This window comes from Sus scrofa, chromosome 13 (assembly GCF_054392235.1).
Source record: "Sus scrofa isolate SSC_HxYL_T2T_F1_AM1 chromosome 13, Sscrofa_HxYL_maternal_Yorkshire_Landrace_v2.0, whole genome shotgun sequence".
Classification (NCBI taxonomy): domain Eukaryota; kingdom Metazoa; phylum Chordata; class Mammalia; order Artiodactyla; family Suidae; genus Sus; species Sus scrofa.
In genome coordinates this window covers 63,765,778-63,781,167 of record NC_139395.1, presented here as the reverse complement: position 1 = coordinate 63,781,167, position 15,390 = coordinate 63,765,778, and the positions used below count along the sequence as shown (strand labels likewise).

The 15,390-nt window shown below is 35.1% G+C and overlaps 1 protein-coding gene across 7 annotated transcripts in view; it reads left to right on the top strand.

The window, feature by feature from the left end:
• Positions 1-15,390, top strand: part of SUCLG2 (succinate-CoA ligase GDP-forming subunit beta) — a 929,415-nt gene that overhangs the window by 146,910 nt on the left and 767,115 nt on the right. For all 7 annotated transcript variants that reach the window (XR_014822455.1, XM_084987035.1, XM_084987034.1 and 4 more), the window contains 2 exon segments: positions 9,739-9,900; positions 12,340-12,482. Coding sequence is in view for 6 of the 7 variants with exons in the window: in XM_084987035.1 (XP_084843161.1) it covers positions 9,739-9,900; positions 12,340-12,482 (305 nt within the window). In the remaining variant the exon portion in view is untranslated.

Below are 15,390 nucleotides of genomic sequence, written 5' to 3'. Positions count from 1 at the left end.
TAGAGAGGGGAAGAAAACTGTTTCTTGAACTCATATATCGGGCATTGTGATACACTTTGTGTGTTTTCTTTGTTTATCATTTATCATAACCCTGCAGAGTTAGGAATTCTTTCCCCCATTTTATAGAAGACTGAAAAATGAATGTCACTCCCTGATGGACAGCTAGTTATTGGAGCTGGTTTTCAAACCCTTGTATCTCAGAGTATGGTGTGCATGTTGATTCTAGTGTGCAAGACTAACTTATGGTGACCAGCCTTCTTTTCTCCTTTTTCTATACTTAAGTTCTCAATTTGCTTTCATCAGAGTGATCTACAAGTAGTCTCCAGTTTGAGAATATCAATCAAAATTCATGCTTCATTGAGTGGCTGATAATTAAATCTGGGAGAGAAGATTCAATATAAGTTCTTAAATGTCATATATTGCTTTTCAAACCAATATGCACAAGCAACCTGGTTATTTCATATTAACCAAAGAAACATAGCAGGAAACAGGGGTACGAGAACATTTCCTTAGGGAGTGTTTGTAAAGCCTCAAGAAATATGAAGTTTTCTTTTTAATTATTAAGAGAAAGGAAAATAAGTGAGGTTTTAAAAGGAATCATCATAAAATACAGTCATCATAAAACACAATTAATTGAAACGTCTTATGTGATATTTTTAAGAGCAAAATTATCTTTAGCTATTAATTTGTTAATTGTGCCATAACAGTTCAAATATAGAGTTATAATCACAATTAAATGAGTGTGTTGGTTTATAACTCTAATGATCTGTAGTCAAATTAAACCCAGTTAGGAAACATTTATTAATGACCAAATGTACAAATTGATCTTCATCATTGTCACAGTCCCCTAAAGCAGTTTTTATTTAGGAGCTATAAAAGCAGTCATTTCTATCTTAGCAGTATTGATAATATTAATATTTATAATCAGAATATTGAAATTTTTCTATTTAGATCAGTAATAGAAAAACATATTACCTTTCTCATTAAAACTTCATTTTAACAATTACTCTTTTAATTCAGAAGTTTAAAAAGCTTGGCATTACACAAAACTTTTTACTTTAAAAGTTTTTACTTTAAACTAACTGCAATGTATACATCTAAGGATGACCTGACCCCCTTGCTGTACAGTGGGAAAATAAAAAAAAAAAAAAAAAAAACTTATTCATTGCACAGCTTCTTTATAAAAGAATTTCTTCAGCCTTCTCTTACTTGATGAGGAACATTTTTAAAAAATCCAAGTCACTGGTCATATATTTACAAAATAGATGACACTTGGTTGAATGAATAGCATTGGCCTTGGTAACATCTATGCTGCTAGGACACCCATGGGGAATTTTTGGTGCAGAGCAGGAAGTGCACCCCAAGAACTATTTTTTTTCAATCTAATTAATAGTCTGATTCAAACAATATAAGTTGGCACTACTGACTAATATGGTTTAGTTATGATTATAATGGTTGTTAGTGATAGGAAACTACTTCAACCTAGTTTTTGTTAAAATGCTCCCTAGAGAGAGGAGTACTTATTTTATTTGTATTACAGGGAGGTTTAAGGAATGGGCTTCCTTAAGGTCTGAAGGGAATCCAAGATTCTCTGGTTGTTCAGCCCTGCTTGCCTCTAACTCATCATCTTTGTCAGCCAACACCTCTGGATCTATGAGCAAAAATGGCTCCCAGTTCTGACCATACTTCTCCAGTAACCATAATAGTCCTTTCAAATAGTGGTTATTGTCCTTGTTTGGGTCACATGTCCATATATAGACCATTCACTGAGCTGAAATCTTATGGTGTGAGAAAAGGCAGTTCCTCAATAGAAAAGGGACATTGAGTCAAAATATGTCAACAAGAATGACCTAAGTTTTTTTTTCTTTTTATTTATTTATTTTTTTAAATTATAGTTGATTTATAGTGTTGTATCAATTTCTGCAAAGTGACCCAGTCATATATTTATACATTTTTTTCTCATATTATCTTCCATCATGTTCTGTTACAAAAGATTGGATATATTTCCCTGTGTTATACAGTAGGATCTCATTGTTTATCCATTGTAATTGTAATAGTTTACATCTACTAACCACAAATTCCCTGTCCATCCCACTTCCTCCCCACTCCCACCTTTCAACCATAACTCTGTTCTCATTGTCTGTAAGCCTGTTTATGTTTTGTAGATAGGTTCATTTGTGCCATATTTTAGATTCCACATAGAAGTAATATCATAAGGTATTTGTCTTTCTCTTTCTGACTTACTTCATTTAGTATGAGAATCTTTAGTTGCATCCATGTTGCTACAAATGTCATTATTTTGTTCTTTTTTATGGCTGAGTAGTATTCCATTGTATATATGTACCACATCTTCTTAATCCATTAATTTGTCGATGGACATTGGTATTGTTTCCATGACTTGACTATTGTGAATAGAACATAGGGGTTCATATGTCTTTTTGAATTATAGTTTTGTCTAAATATGTACCCAGGAGTAGGATTGCTGGGTCACATTGTAGTTCTATTTTCATTTTTCTTAGGAACCTCCATACGGTTATCCATAGTGATTTTTCCGGTTTACATTCCCAACATTGTAGGAGGGTTCCTTTTTCTCCACATCCTCTTCAGCATTTGTTATTTGTTGACTTATTAACAATAGCCATTTTGCCTGGCGAGAGGTGGTACCTCATTTTAGTTTTGATTTGCATTTCTCAAATAATTAGCAATAGTGAGCATCTTTTCATATGTCTTTTGGCCACCTATATGTCTTTGGAGAAATATCTGTTTACATCTTCTGTCCATTTTTTAAATTGCATTGTTTGATTTTTGTTATTGAGTTGTACAAGTTGTTTACATATTATGAAGAAAAGCTGAAAGCTTTCTCACTAAAATCTGAAACAAACAAAGATGCCCACTCTCATCACTTTTATTCAACATAGTATTGAAATTCCTATACACAGCAATCAGACAAACAAAAGAAATAAAATGTATCCAAAATCAGAAGAGAAGAGGTAACGTTGTCACTATATACAGTTCTATATATTGAAAACTGGAAGGACTCCAAGTGAAAACTACTTGATCTGAAAAATAAATTCAACAAAGTAGCAGGTACAAGATTAACATTCAGAAATTGGTTGCATTTCTGCATTCTAGCAATAAAAAGGGATATAAAAAATACCTTTTAAAATCACACCCCCAAAAATAAGATCCCTAGGATTCAGCCTGACCACAGAGGTGAAAGATTTATATGCTGAGAACTATACAACATTAATAAAGGAAACTTAAGAGGGTTCAAAGACATGGAAAGATAACCTATGCTCCTGTATTGGAAGAAATAATATTGTTAAAATGGCCATACAACCCAAAGCAATCTACAGTTCTAATGCAATCCCTAACAAATTTCCCATGACATTTTTCACAAAATTAGAACAAATAATCCAAAAATATATATGGAACCATAAAAGAACCTGAATTCTCAAGGCAATCCTGAGGAAAAAAACAAAACAGGAGGCATAACTCTCCCAGATTTCAAACAATATTATAAAACTACAGTAATTAAAACTGTGGCATTGTTACAGAAACAAACATAAGGATTAATGAAACAGAATAGAGAGCCTAAAAATAAACCCAGAGCTTAGAAATAAACCCAGACACCTGTAGTCAATTAATCTTTAGCAAAGGAAGCAAGAATATAAAATGGGAGAAAGTCTCCTCAGCACATGGTATTGGGAAAACTGGACAGCTGCATGTAAATCAGTCAAAGTAAAACACATCCTCACATTACACACAAAAATAAACTCAAAATGGCTTTAAGACTTAAGACACCATTAAAGTCTTAGAAGAGAACGAAGGCAAGACATTCTCTGACATCAGCCGTACAAATGTTTTCTTAGGTCAGTCTCCTAAGGCAATAGAAATAAAGACAAAAAGAAACAAATGGGACCTAATCAAACTTACAAGTTTTGCATAGCAAAGGAAACCATGAAAAAACAAGCAAACAAACAAAAAACCAAACCAAAACAAAAAATACAAGCTGGGGAATGGGAGAAAATAATTTCAAACCATGCTACTGACAAGAGAATGACTTAACATTTATTGAAATGACAGTAAGCTATTAATTAAATAGAAATGAACTGATTTCCTTGCTTTTCCAATTGCAGTGCAAGATTTGCTTTTTAAAAATCATTTCCCTGTGTTTTTATTCATTTATTTATTTGTAAGCCACTATGAGATTTTATGTCCAATTTTATTTCATTCTGCTTTCAACCAGATCGGCCTGCACACAGAATCCTTTCTTCAGTGTCTTTAAAACAGTGTTTCCCAGTGGAGAGGATGGGCATTTTGTCTCCTAGGAACTGTTTGGCAATGCCCCCACCCCTCTTTTTTGTGCCAGCCCCTAGCATATGGAGTTCTTGGTCTAGGGGTCAGATCTGAACCACAGTTTCTATTTAAGTCACAGCTGTATCAACCCCAGATATGGATCTCTAATCCACTGTTCCGGGCTGGAGATCAAACATTGTTCCCGGATTCCCAGGACACCACACATCCCATTGTACCACAGCAGAATCTCTACTACACATTTTTTTTTTTTTTTTAACTAAGATGTAATTAACATATAACATTAAGCCATTAGTTTCAGGTATATAACACAGTAATTTGAGCTATATCTAGGTCTGTGTCTAAGTAGCAAAATGATCACCACAGTGAATCTAGTTAACATCTGCTTTTGCTTGTCACAACTTTTGGTGCAGGATTTTACTTGCACTCTAGTGGGAAGAGTCTGGGGATGGCGCTAAACATCATACAGTGCACAGCATTGACCCCCTCATCAGAAAGTGATTTCACCCAATATGTCAGTACCCCGGAAATTAAGAATTCCTGCTCTATCGTGTTTTTGCCATTTGGAAGCCAAATCCATTCACTGAGCTAAGGGAATTAAAACAGTGACTATCTGACCAAGATTTCATGAAAATTAAGGCTGGGTGATCCAAAGTTAACTGGCACATCAAATTCCTTTCTTTCTTCAGATTAATTTCCCTAAATAACCACCCTGTTGCTTTGTGTTAGCAAGCGCCCATGTTGTTGGTGGGTGTTTCTCTCTGTTTCTCTCTTTATACATAAGACTATTTTCAAGAACATTCTCAGTTCTCTACCTCCCCCCGCCCCCCGAAGTTCCCTCACGCCTAGTATCTATTTTCTCTTTCACAGCAACTAAAGAAAAGTTTTCAAAAGAATACAACTCTTGGAACATCAACATTTAACAGAAAGCAGGATTAATTTGAAAGAATCAGCATTTAAGGCCATCTTGGCAAAGTACATTTCAGTAGCATGTTATGGTTATTTATCGAAAATCAAATTCAGTACATTGCTTGAAGACAGATTATTTTTCAAACTAATTATGACAGTCTTATTTCCTGCTGTTTTTATGTTTCTTTTATGTGTGGCTCTCCCTTCTGAAATGCATTTTTCTTTTGTTTAATTCTGTGGCATATTCTTCTGTTAAAACTTTAAGGTCAGAGGCCTCTAACTGCCAGTTACATTCTTCAGTGAGGTTGTTGAATTAGCAGCTCACAGGATCTCACACCATTAAGCAAAAGAACAAAAACACCCTATGAATATAAGTACCGCAGCATTCTTTGATATTTGTTCAGAAGGAAAATTCATTTGTATAATCTATCAAGCATGTAACAATGTGCTTTTGATGGTGAAAATTGTTTTATAAATATTAATAGGTGTGTTTTTTTCACCCACTTTATACACAGAATGGCCTTTGTTCAAGTTGAATTTTCTGTAGAATTGAGGTTTCATCAATGTGACATTGAAAACCTTTATGTTTGAACCTAGCTCAGCACATCCAAGAATACATTTTGCCATAGGTTATTGTTTTATTAAATGAAAAAGCCAAGGTCTAAGCAAGCAAGTTTATTTTATTGCCCTACTGTTGACATAGGCAATCCATTTATAACCCACCAGTTCTGAAAGTGTACTTGGGGGGGTCTAATGGGGCAAATTAACATATGAGTCAATCAGCATGTAAGGATTAATCTACTACTTCCTTGCAAGCTACAAGTTTTGGTTATTTTGTTATACTTTATTGTTTTCATGCTAGTAGAATGTACTTGTCTAAGTTTAAACACAAGTGTGATACCTGTGACTATGATCAGTTGTAAAAACAGGAAGCAAGTGTGATGAGAACTGTGGCTTAGCAGAGATTGGCAACCTTTTTCTGTAAAAGGCCAGGTAGTAAATATTTGGGGGCCATGTAGTCGCTGTTGCGGGCATTGATCTCTGCTGTTGTTTTGGGCCAGCAACTTAGAGATAGGTAAAAAAATGGTTGTGGCTGAATTCCAGTAAAACCTTATTTACAAAAATAGGCCATGAGCTGGTCTAAGGGCTATACTCTGCCACCCCCTGACTTAGAGTCTCACTTGGAGCTGAAGTATACCCATCTGTAGCTACCCTGGCCTATGCAAAGGTGTGGTATGATTCAGGGATCATCAAAGGCATCTCTTTCATTATCCTTTAGGCAAAATCTACTTCATTGTTGTCTATAAAGCCTGAAACACCAACCATTAAAATCCTTCCTATGGGAAAACTCTGAAATATTTAGAATGTGACACACACACATATATATACATTTTATATTTATACACATATTTATATGTATGTGTGTGTGTGTGTGTGTGTGTGTGTACATACATGGCTGTGCCCGAGGCAAAAGTCCTGGACCAGGTACTGAACCCAAGCCACAGCAGTGACAACACTAAGTTTTTAACTACTAGGCCACCAGAGAACTCCAAAAGAGAGAATTTTTTATTGAAAATCATTTTTATCCTGTATATACATAAACTCCATTAGTTTACTTTACTTCAGATAGAGAACTAGGATTATAAGGGAGTGGGACAAAGTACAGGTCCTTTTCAGTGATAGGATGAGAAGAGAGTCCTGTATTCTGTGCTGCAACACTGTGAAGTCCTAAGAAATCACTGTATGTATAGAGGATGGCAGGGGTAGTAGTAATAACCAGTGAGTGCCAGCTGTCAGTGAGGCTAAGTGCCTTGCATGCATTTCTCCTTCCAACAACACAATACAGTAGAAAGTAATCTGGTTCCTATTTGTTCCACAAGGCCAATGAGCTTAAGAGAGACGATGGCTCCCCGTTCAGGAAGTGTGACAATTGTATTTCATACCCAGGTGTTTTTGATGCCAGAATTTTACATTAAATGGTCAAGTTCAAGGGAAAACTTTCAAATGATATAATAACATTATAAACTGAGATTATAAGGCAGTAAAGCACTTTGTGTATTTGGAACCATTTAAAAATATTGGCCAGTTATAACAGTTGTGTGTCTAACAGAGTCCATGTACCTCCTTAAAATGCTATGTCCCCCTCCACCATCACCCTCTCCAGAAAATGTTTAGGAGTGGAAGGTGGCAATTCAGATTTGGATATCTTTCTTCACTCCTAAAGTTACCTTTCTTACTTCCGATTTATCTAGGGTTTTTAATTTCTCAGAGCACTTGGACATATATATACATTGACTTAATTATATTGTTTAATTTTCTCTAAGAGAGAACAGTTGGCAAGGAGCCATTGTAGATACACCTTATACCTTTTTTCCCTACCTATTGATAACGCTGTTTTCCCATAGTTACCATCTTTAAATCCTGGGTTAGCTTGAAAATTCTCTCAAGATGGTCCGCAAATGGTGAACTCATTTCTGTACTTGGCATGTGTATCATACTACAGCCTTTGAAAATCTGACTTTGTAGGCATTTAGCTGGGACTGCCTTCGGAGCTTTGCATACATATTCATTAATTATGCTCTCTCTCAAGTAGCTTGTAACTGTAGTCTTTGTAAGGGGCAAAGATCAGCTTGGACCTATTTTGATTTACTGGCTTATTGATCTTGACGAAGAATTTTTTATTTGAAACTCTTCATTTAGGAAGTCAATTTGATAGCATTTTCCCATTCATTCTGAATATGTTGGTTACAAGTACTCTTGCCAGTGAGTAATGGAGGAGCTAAAATGACTAATAAATTAATTAAAATATATTTATAAACCCAGGAGAAAGCTAAGAATGAAGTTGCTTTACTATTGATTATTACGCCAGTCATTAATTGCTGAGAAAAATGCTAGTGTAGCAAGCAGAGAACATTGGCCAATTCCTTCTGTAATGTAGGGTACCATCATTAAGATTTCAGTATTCTGGAAAGTAATTACTCATTTGCTCCATGTATTCACAATATGTGGGTAAAGTGGTTGGACATTTTGTGGCAAGACAAAGGACTCAAGCAGACATTAAATTCCATATGAGATTTTCTCTTGTCATTCAGCGCTATTTTAAGTAATTTGTGGTTTGGACTTTTATTTGTGGTGAGCATTCTTAGATGTTAGTATTGCCAATTCTGCACAGATTTATACCAAAGTGCTAGAATATTGTGGCAGAGAGACCCTTGGGGAAAAAAATCCTCTACCTGAGGTCTTTTCCAGGATGCTGCAATGTAACAATATTTTCTTCTCATAGGAAGCAAGTGGGACTAACAGACCTTGGTCATTCCTCTGACTGAAATACGCAAAATTGGTTGTTTCCCTTTCAAGACTTAGGTGCCTGTCAGCAGTATTGTGGGGGAATGCATAATATCTAAATTCATGGTCAGAGATCCCTGCCTATCAGTACCCCAAGTAATGTAAAAGAAGGTTTTAGTGGAATGTGACTATAGACTACTAATTTCTATTCTAAGGAACAAATAGAAGGGAACAGATCCCAGACACCAAGCACACCACCCCTCCCTGCTGCAATTGCTCTCTGATTTACATGTAGAATATCTATGTATATTCAAGGAAAACTCTGTGGTCCATCCCTGTCACTGAATGAGTTTTACTGTGTCCAGGGCTCTTAGCCAGTAAGAGAATTAGAGATTTCTGCCAACACTAGAGGGTGGACACCATGGTGCTAATAATGTCTGGCAACTTTCCATTGTAACTGACCACTCTTGGACTCTTAATGTTTTGTAACTTGGACCATAAGCGTCATAAGATGGCTTTGCTTATAGCAAGATGATGGTCTAGTTTTACTAGACCCCAGAGTAAGTGTATAGGCAATCTAGGGACTGTAGTTTCCATTTTCCACACAAGCAAACTGAGGTCCAGAAAGGAGGTAGGTTATTTTTGTCAAGGTTGCAGAGTTAGTTAAGGATCAAATAACAAAACAAAAATCTATTGATTCTGGCCTGGTGTTCATTCCACTAAATCTTCTAGACATATTAGTGGGGATATGATTAAATAAAAACTTCACCTTGCAATAAAAGAAAGACATAGGAGGACACAGGATTAAGCTTTATCGTCTAGTCTTTCATTGCATTGAAGAGAAAAGTGATGATTAGCAGTTAAATACTAAGAATAAGAAATCTAATAAAAATTAAAAATCATAGCTATATGAAACTATGCCATCTATAGCTTTTAATGGATAATGTAAACTTACATTTTTATTTTATAGAAACCAACTGATGTAAACTACTATACTTTTTTTTTCTTTTTTAGAATGTGAAATCCCTTGAGAAGAGGTACCATGTTATATTTGTCTTTGTAGCCTAAAAGTTTAAAGGTCAAGAAAGCCTTAAAAGCTCCTCATGCCTGTAGCATGAGAAAAAAATGATAGTATTTGACTTTTTTCTCCTGCATTTGTCAGCCTAGGGAACTTAATTTATAGATTCTTAAGAGATATTTAGGTATTATTCCTTTTCTCTTTTTTAGTTGTCTGTTTTGATGCCAAGATAAACTTTGATGACAATGCAGAATTCCGACAGAAGGATATATTTGCTATGGACGACAAATCAGAGAATGAGCCCATTGAAAATGAAGCTGCGAAGTATGATCTAAAATACATAGGACTGGATGGGAACATCGCCTGCTTTGGTAATATCAAAAGAATAATTTGTGGATTTTTTGCATAATTAAGGGATCCCTGATTTCTAGAATACTATTTCCCAATAGCAAATTAACACATGAGATTTTTATAGCCTAAAAGGCTTAAGAAGCAATCCAGAATTTCTTCCCAAAGTTCATTTTTGCTAATGGTCACTTGTTTGAGCAGAGTCCTTCAGTTCCATAACTCTGAACATTTTGGATGGGATGATTCTTTGCTGTGGAATGTTGTCCTGTGCTGCACTGTCACCAGTTGTGACAACCAACAATGTCTCCACACATCATGGAGTGTCTCTTGGTAGCATAGTCTCCCCAGCTGAGAACCACTGTTTTAAAACATCTCAGTTAAACTTTGATTAATAAAAGTTAGAACCTTTGCTACTCTAGTCAAATGTTTTTTTCTTTTCTTTTTCTTTTTTCACCTTTTAGGGTCACACTTGTGGCATATGGAGGTTCCCAGGCTAGGGGTCAACTTGGAACTATAGCTGTTGGCCTACCCCACAGCCACAGCAATGCCAGATCCGAGTCATGTCTTCGACCTACACCACAGCTAATGGCAGCGCTGGATCCTTAACCTACTGAGTGAGGCCAGGGATGGAATCTGCGTCCTTATGGATGCTAGTCAGATTCATTCTTCAGCTGAGCCACAATGAGAACTCCTACTCTATTCAAACATTAATGTGCTAAGACCTGTTCTGAAATTTGGGCTTAAGATAAATTGCTTTCTTAGAGGAAATAGAAGAGAGCACATGCTTACATCATTATACTGAAGTTTCAGATTCTATGAAAACCAACTAGTAAAATATTTATTCCATTATGTCAGTTTATTAATAAGACAATTGATTTTTATCAGTCATCTAAATTTGTGAAATTGGCATATTAGCAGAGATAAGAAGAGGTCTCTGAGGCAGTAGAATTTCTGTTATTGTCCCCAGCTTATAGAACCGAGATTTATGTGCTTCTCTGTTTCTGGTGAAACCAATTTATTGCACTGGAAACTGAGGTCTTAATAGAATTAAAATAAAAAAGATTTGTAGTTCATTAAACCAACAGTATCATTGTATTCAGAACTGAACATACCTCATCCAGTAGTTTGGTGTTAATACAATAGAAAATAATATCCAATTACAAGTGATACCAAAAGCTCTTGCTTTGTATTAGAACGAAAACTGTAATGTACCAGATCACTCACATCATTTTGATCTTGACAAGCTAATATGCTCTCAATATTTCTAGGCATTAGAAAGGGGAAAGATATAATTGTGTGTTTAAAATAAATTAAAGACATATTTTGGTAGCCTCTGTTGGAGTTTGCACGATTTGGCCAAGTTAGCAGTCTCGTAAGCTATGATTAACACATTTCAAATTGTTTTAAGATCCTGTGTAAATGATTTTTATTTTAGTTGCCCCAGGCTTATTTGAATTAGTCACAGTTCATAAGCTTATCTGGGGAATTTAAGGGTCAGAAAAAGTGAAAGGTCTTAACTTGGAGAGTTTCTGATATGTTCAGGACTCTTTTTTTTTTTTTTTTTTTTTTTTGCCGCTTTCTAACCAAAGGAAAGTAATTTCCTATAATTAAGCATAAAAAGCTTAATTATAGGAAAGTGCAATTGATCAATAAAACTTAGCTCTGGAAAATAAGAATTTTGCTATTAAAACACTTCCCTTGGTTTCTTAAGAAAGCTCCTAGGATGTTAGCACATTTTGGTTCTAGTTTTAATGATCTTGTTGCTAGTCAGCATTTCTTATATTAATTTGAAAGAGGAACAGGGGGCTGGGAATATAGTTTTGATGCTGTCATTTGTTCATTTGTTTTCTAAGTTTCTCCAGAGAGCACATAAACATGCATGGTTGAACTAAGTGTAAAAAAGTGAGAGTCCTATTGAAGCTGGGACCCCTGTGGTTCAACCCCAGAGGGATGCCATATTCAAAGGAGCATATTCTCAGCAAGCCAAAAATTACAAGAATCACATTCTTTACTCAAATCTCTTAAAGAATATTAAAAAAAAAAAAAAAAATTTAGTACGTAGGCTCCAGCAACTTTTCATATCCGTTTTCCTCTTTCCCAGTTCTCTTAAATTCCGTACTTTCCAGAATCTAAAATTCCTTTCTTTACTAATAATACAAATGTATTACTTACTTAAGCTCTTCCCTTCTTTGTATTTTCCAGCTTGATTTAATTTCTCAATAAATTTTTCTCTCCATTCCCAGGTCTTTTTTGCTGTTGTTGTTGTTTATTCCTTATATGCACATTTCCTGATTCTTTATCCTTCAAGTCTGTAAACTTATCCAGTTGAATAGAATTCCAAGCAGGGCGGAAATTGACCTAGTATTTTTGGGGTTCTCTTTTGAGCACTATTGGGGAGAGTCACAATTTATGTACCCTTTCATATTGCTAAATTTATCTTGTGTGCTGTTTGCATTTCACAGTAAATGGGGCTGGACTTGCCATGGCTACCTGTGACATCATTTTCTTGAATGGTGGGAAGCCAGCCAACTTCTTGGATCTTGGAGGTGGTGTAAAGGAATCTCAGGTTTATCAAGCATTCAAACTGCTCACAGCCGATCCTAAGGTAACGTCTCTCTTTGTAGAGGTTTTATAGTGTTCTGACTTCTCACCATTGAGTTACCTTGTTCCTACTGATAATGGTTAATAAGCCAACATATGTACTTTGGAGCCCCAGATGCAAATTTTGTGTTATATCCCATTGGAATGCCTGATAATTTAAATTATCTGGGTGAAAGGCTTATAAGTGCCCCTGGGGTCTTATTTCAGGATCTACACTTACAGAATTCTGGGAAGTGGAGGGAAATTTTTTTGGAAAGTATAGTACAAACAGTGAAATGTTGGTTAGAATGAAATATTTGGGTACTTCACACGGAAGCGATTAATTCTTTGCTTATGTGACTCAGAGGGGAAGGAGTCTCAAATTTCTTCCATAAAGATGCTGAAGGTATTATAAGATTAAGACAGAAGGATATTACAAGGTTATAACATATATTACTGGAAAATAATAACCTTCTTCCTTCTATATGCTTTTTAATTTTCATATCTGACAATTACTCGCATTACAGTTTGTAACATATTCTAAGTAGCATATAATATTGCTTTATAGCATCTTTTTTTATATACTAGAATGTAGCTGTCATACCCATGCTAGATGCATAGTAGGCATTCGGTAAATATTTAATCAATGTAAATACCCACATGGATTGTTTCCATTGTAGTTATTCAGTTGGGCTATAATAACAAGGTTTAGGTGGATATTGTTACATGGAAAATACTAGTGCTTTTTGAATATCTGATATATGTCATTTAATTCTTTTTTTTTTTTTTTTTTGTCTTTTTGCCTTTCCTAGGGCCGCACCTGCAGCATATGGAGGTTCCCAGGCTAGGAGTCTAATCAGAGCTGTAGCCGCCAGCCTATGCCAGAGCCACAGCAACTATGTCATTTAATTCTCTTCGCAGTTCTGTGGGGTAGTGTTTATGGCACAACCATGAGATTCTAAACCTTGAGAATCACTATCTTAATATTGTTACAGTATGTAATAAGTTCTGTTGTTTCCTGACACATCTGAAGACATAGGAAATCCAAATGATCACTAAAAAAAGTCATGAATGAAAACAATATCAGGTTTTTTTTTTTATTGAAATGTTGTCTGGACTGAATATGGAAGCTTCCCCTTCATAAGTATACTGGCATTTTGAGCCTCATGTGTGTGAAATTGTCTTTGGTTAGTGGTGTGCCTCTCTGTTTCATTTTAACTTACTTGGTGAGCTTATGTTTTTGCTAAATCTTTTCCTTCTGACTGACACATACACACACATTTAAAATGGTTAAACATTATCAGCAGCTTATCTTCATTTTTCCAGTGCTATTCAGGAATAGCAAAGTCACTGAAGTACAGAGTCACCTAGCCATGAAGTGTTACAGTTGACTTTTCTGTTTACAGAACTAACTTGTTTTAATTATTAAAGTAGAAACATTATCAGAGGCTACCTAATCATTTATTAATTCATTTATCTCTTCTTCCCACTCCTTTCTAAGAGAAGAGTCATTTTCATCCCAGAGATTTTCAAACCCATTGAAATCTGTAAACACCTTGGACATAACACAAAGCTCTTTAAACTGTTTGAACCACAAAGTACCCAGAGGACAGGTGACTATAATAAAACACTGAATGTTTAGTATCTCCTGAAATTCAGTGCTGAAAATTAAAGAGCCATAGAAGGATTAAATCTACTGGGACAGTCATTGCATTTTCTTTGGAGTATCTTTTCTTAGTGGCTGATACTGAATTTTAATTTTATGGAAGTACAGGAAGGGAATGAAAAATCACTTGGAGAGCTTTTTTTTTTAATTTTTAAAAATCTTTTTAAAAATGTTGACTTTACCCTATGGAATATTTTCAAATGCTTGGAGTATTTAAACTTTTTTTTGAGATTGGCTGTCATCTTGAGTAGATAAAGGTATGTGGGAGTTATTTTATTTCTCTCATGCTATATCAGGAAAATGAATGCTTGGCTCATCTCACAGTACATTTTCCAAATCCTGAAATTTCAAAGCAAGTTAAAAAGCATAGAAATGTAATGGGTATTTTCAATCTTGGCATTGTTTCACAGATTTCAGAGAACAGAGGCTAAAAAATAGTATAGATGAATTGATTTGATCTTGCAAGGAAACTGGTTGTAGTTCTGGCAGTAATTATTTCAAGTAAGACCCCATCCAGTTGCCCAGAAGTAGAGATTCCCCAGAGCCCAAAGCTAATTATTTCAAAGGTATTGATTTTCTTGTTAGATATAAGGATTAGTCAGTTGAATACACTGAAACTCGAAATTACAACAGACACATTGTTGTTAAACTTAAGTCAACTGATACTAACAACTGCTTGTTTGTCATATGTACAAACTAATTCTATTGATCAGGAAATAAACATAATCAGTCAAGAAAAATATTATGGATTGACATATATTTCCATTCATAATGTCAGCTGTGGAGCTGAAACTTGTATTTATTTCACTTGACTATTAGTCCAAAAGCTGATTTTCACTGAGACCTAGTATAAGTACCTTTGTAACTAACGTGTCCCTTATTTGTGTGTATTGTATGTGAAATGGAGTTCCTCTACCAAACTGTCTAAAACAGGAGTGTTTACAAGACAACTCACTTTCTAAATGGATTCCCATGAAGTGTATCATTAAATATTTTATAATTCTCTTATTTTCCAGCTGGGCCTGAGATGAGAAAAAGGTAATAGAGTTTGTTCTGCTGGTAGTAGAATAGATCTGAGCTCATTTTCATCATTGTAACTTACACGATTCTAACCACTAGTATTACAGGAAGTAAGAGTGACATAAAAATATTGAAAAGTAGAAGTAGGATTTTTGTAGTAATCCATAAAGAATTTGAACACATTTAAATGAAGAACACTATCATGAATATTAGCCTTAGGTTTCTGTTTTCCTGAATCATGCTTTGG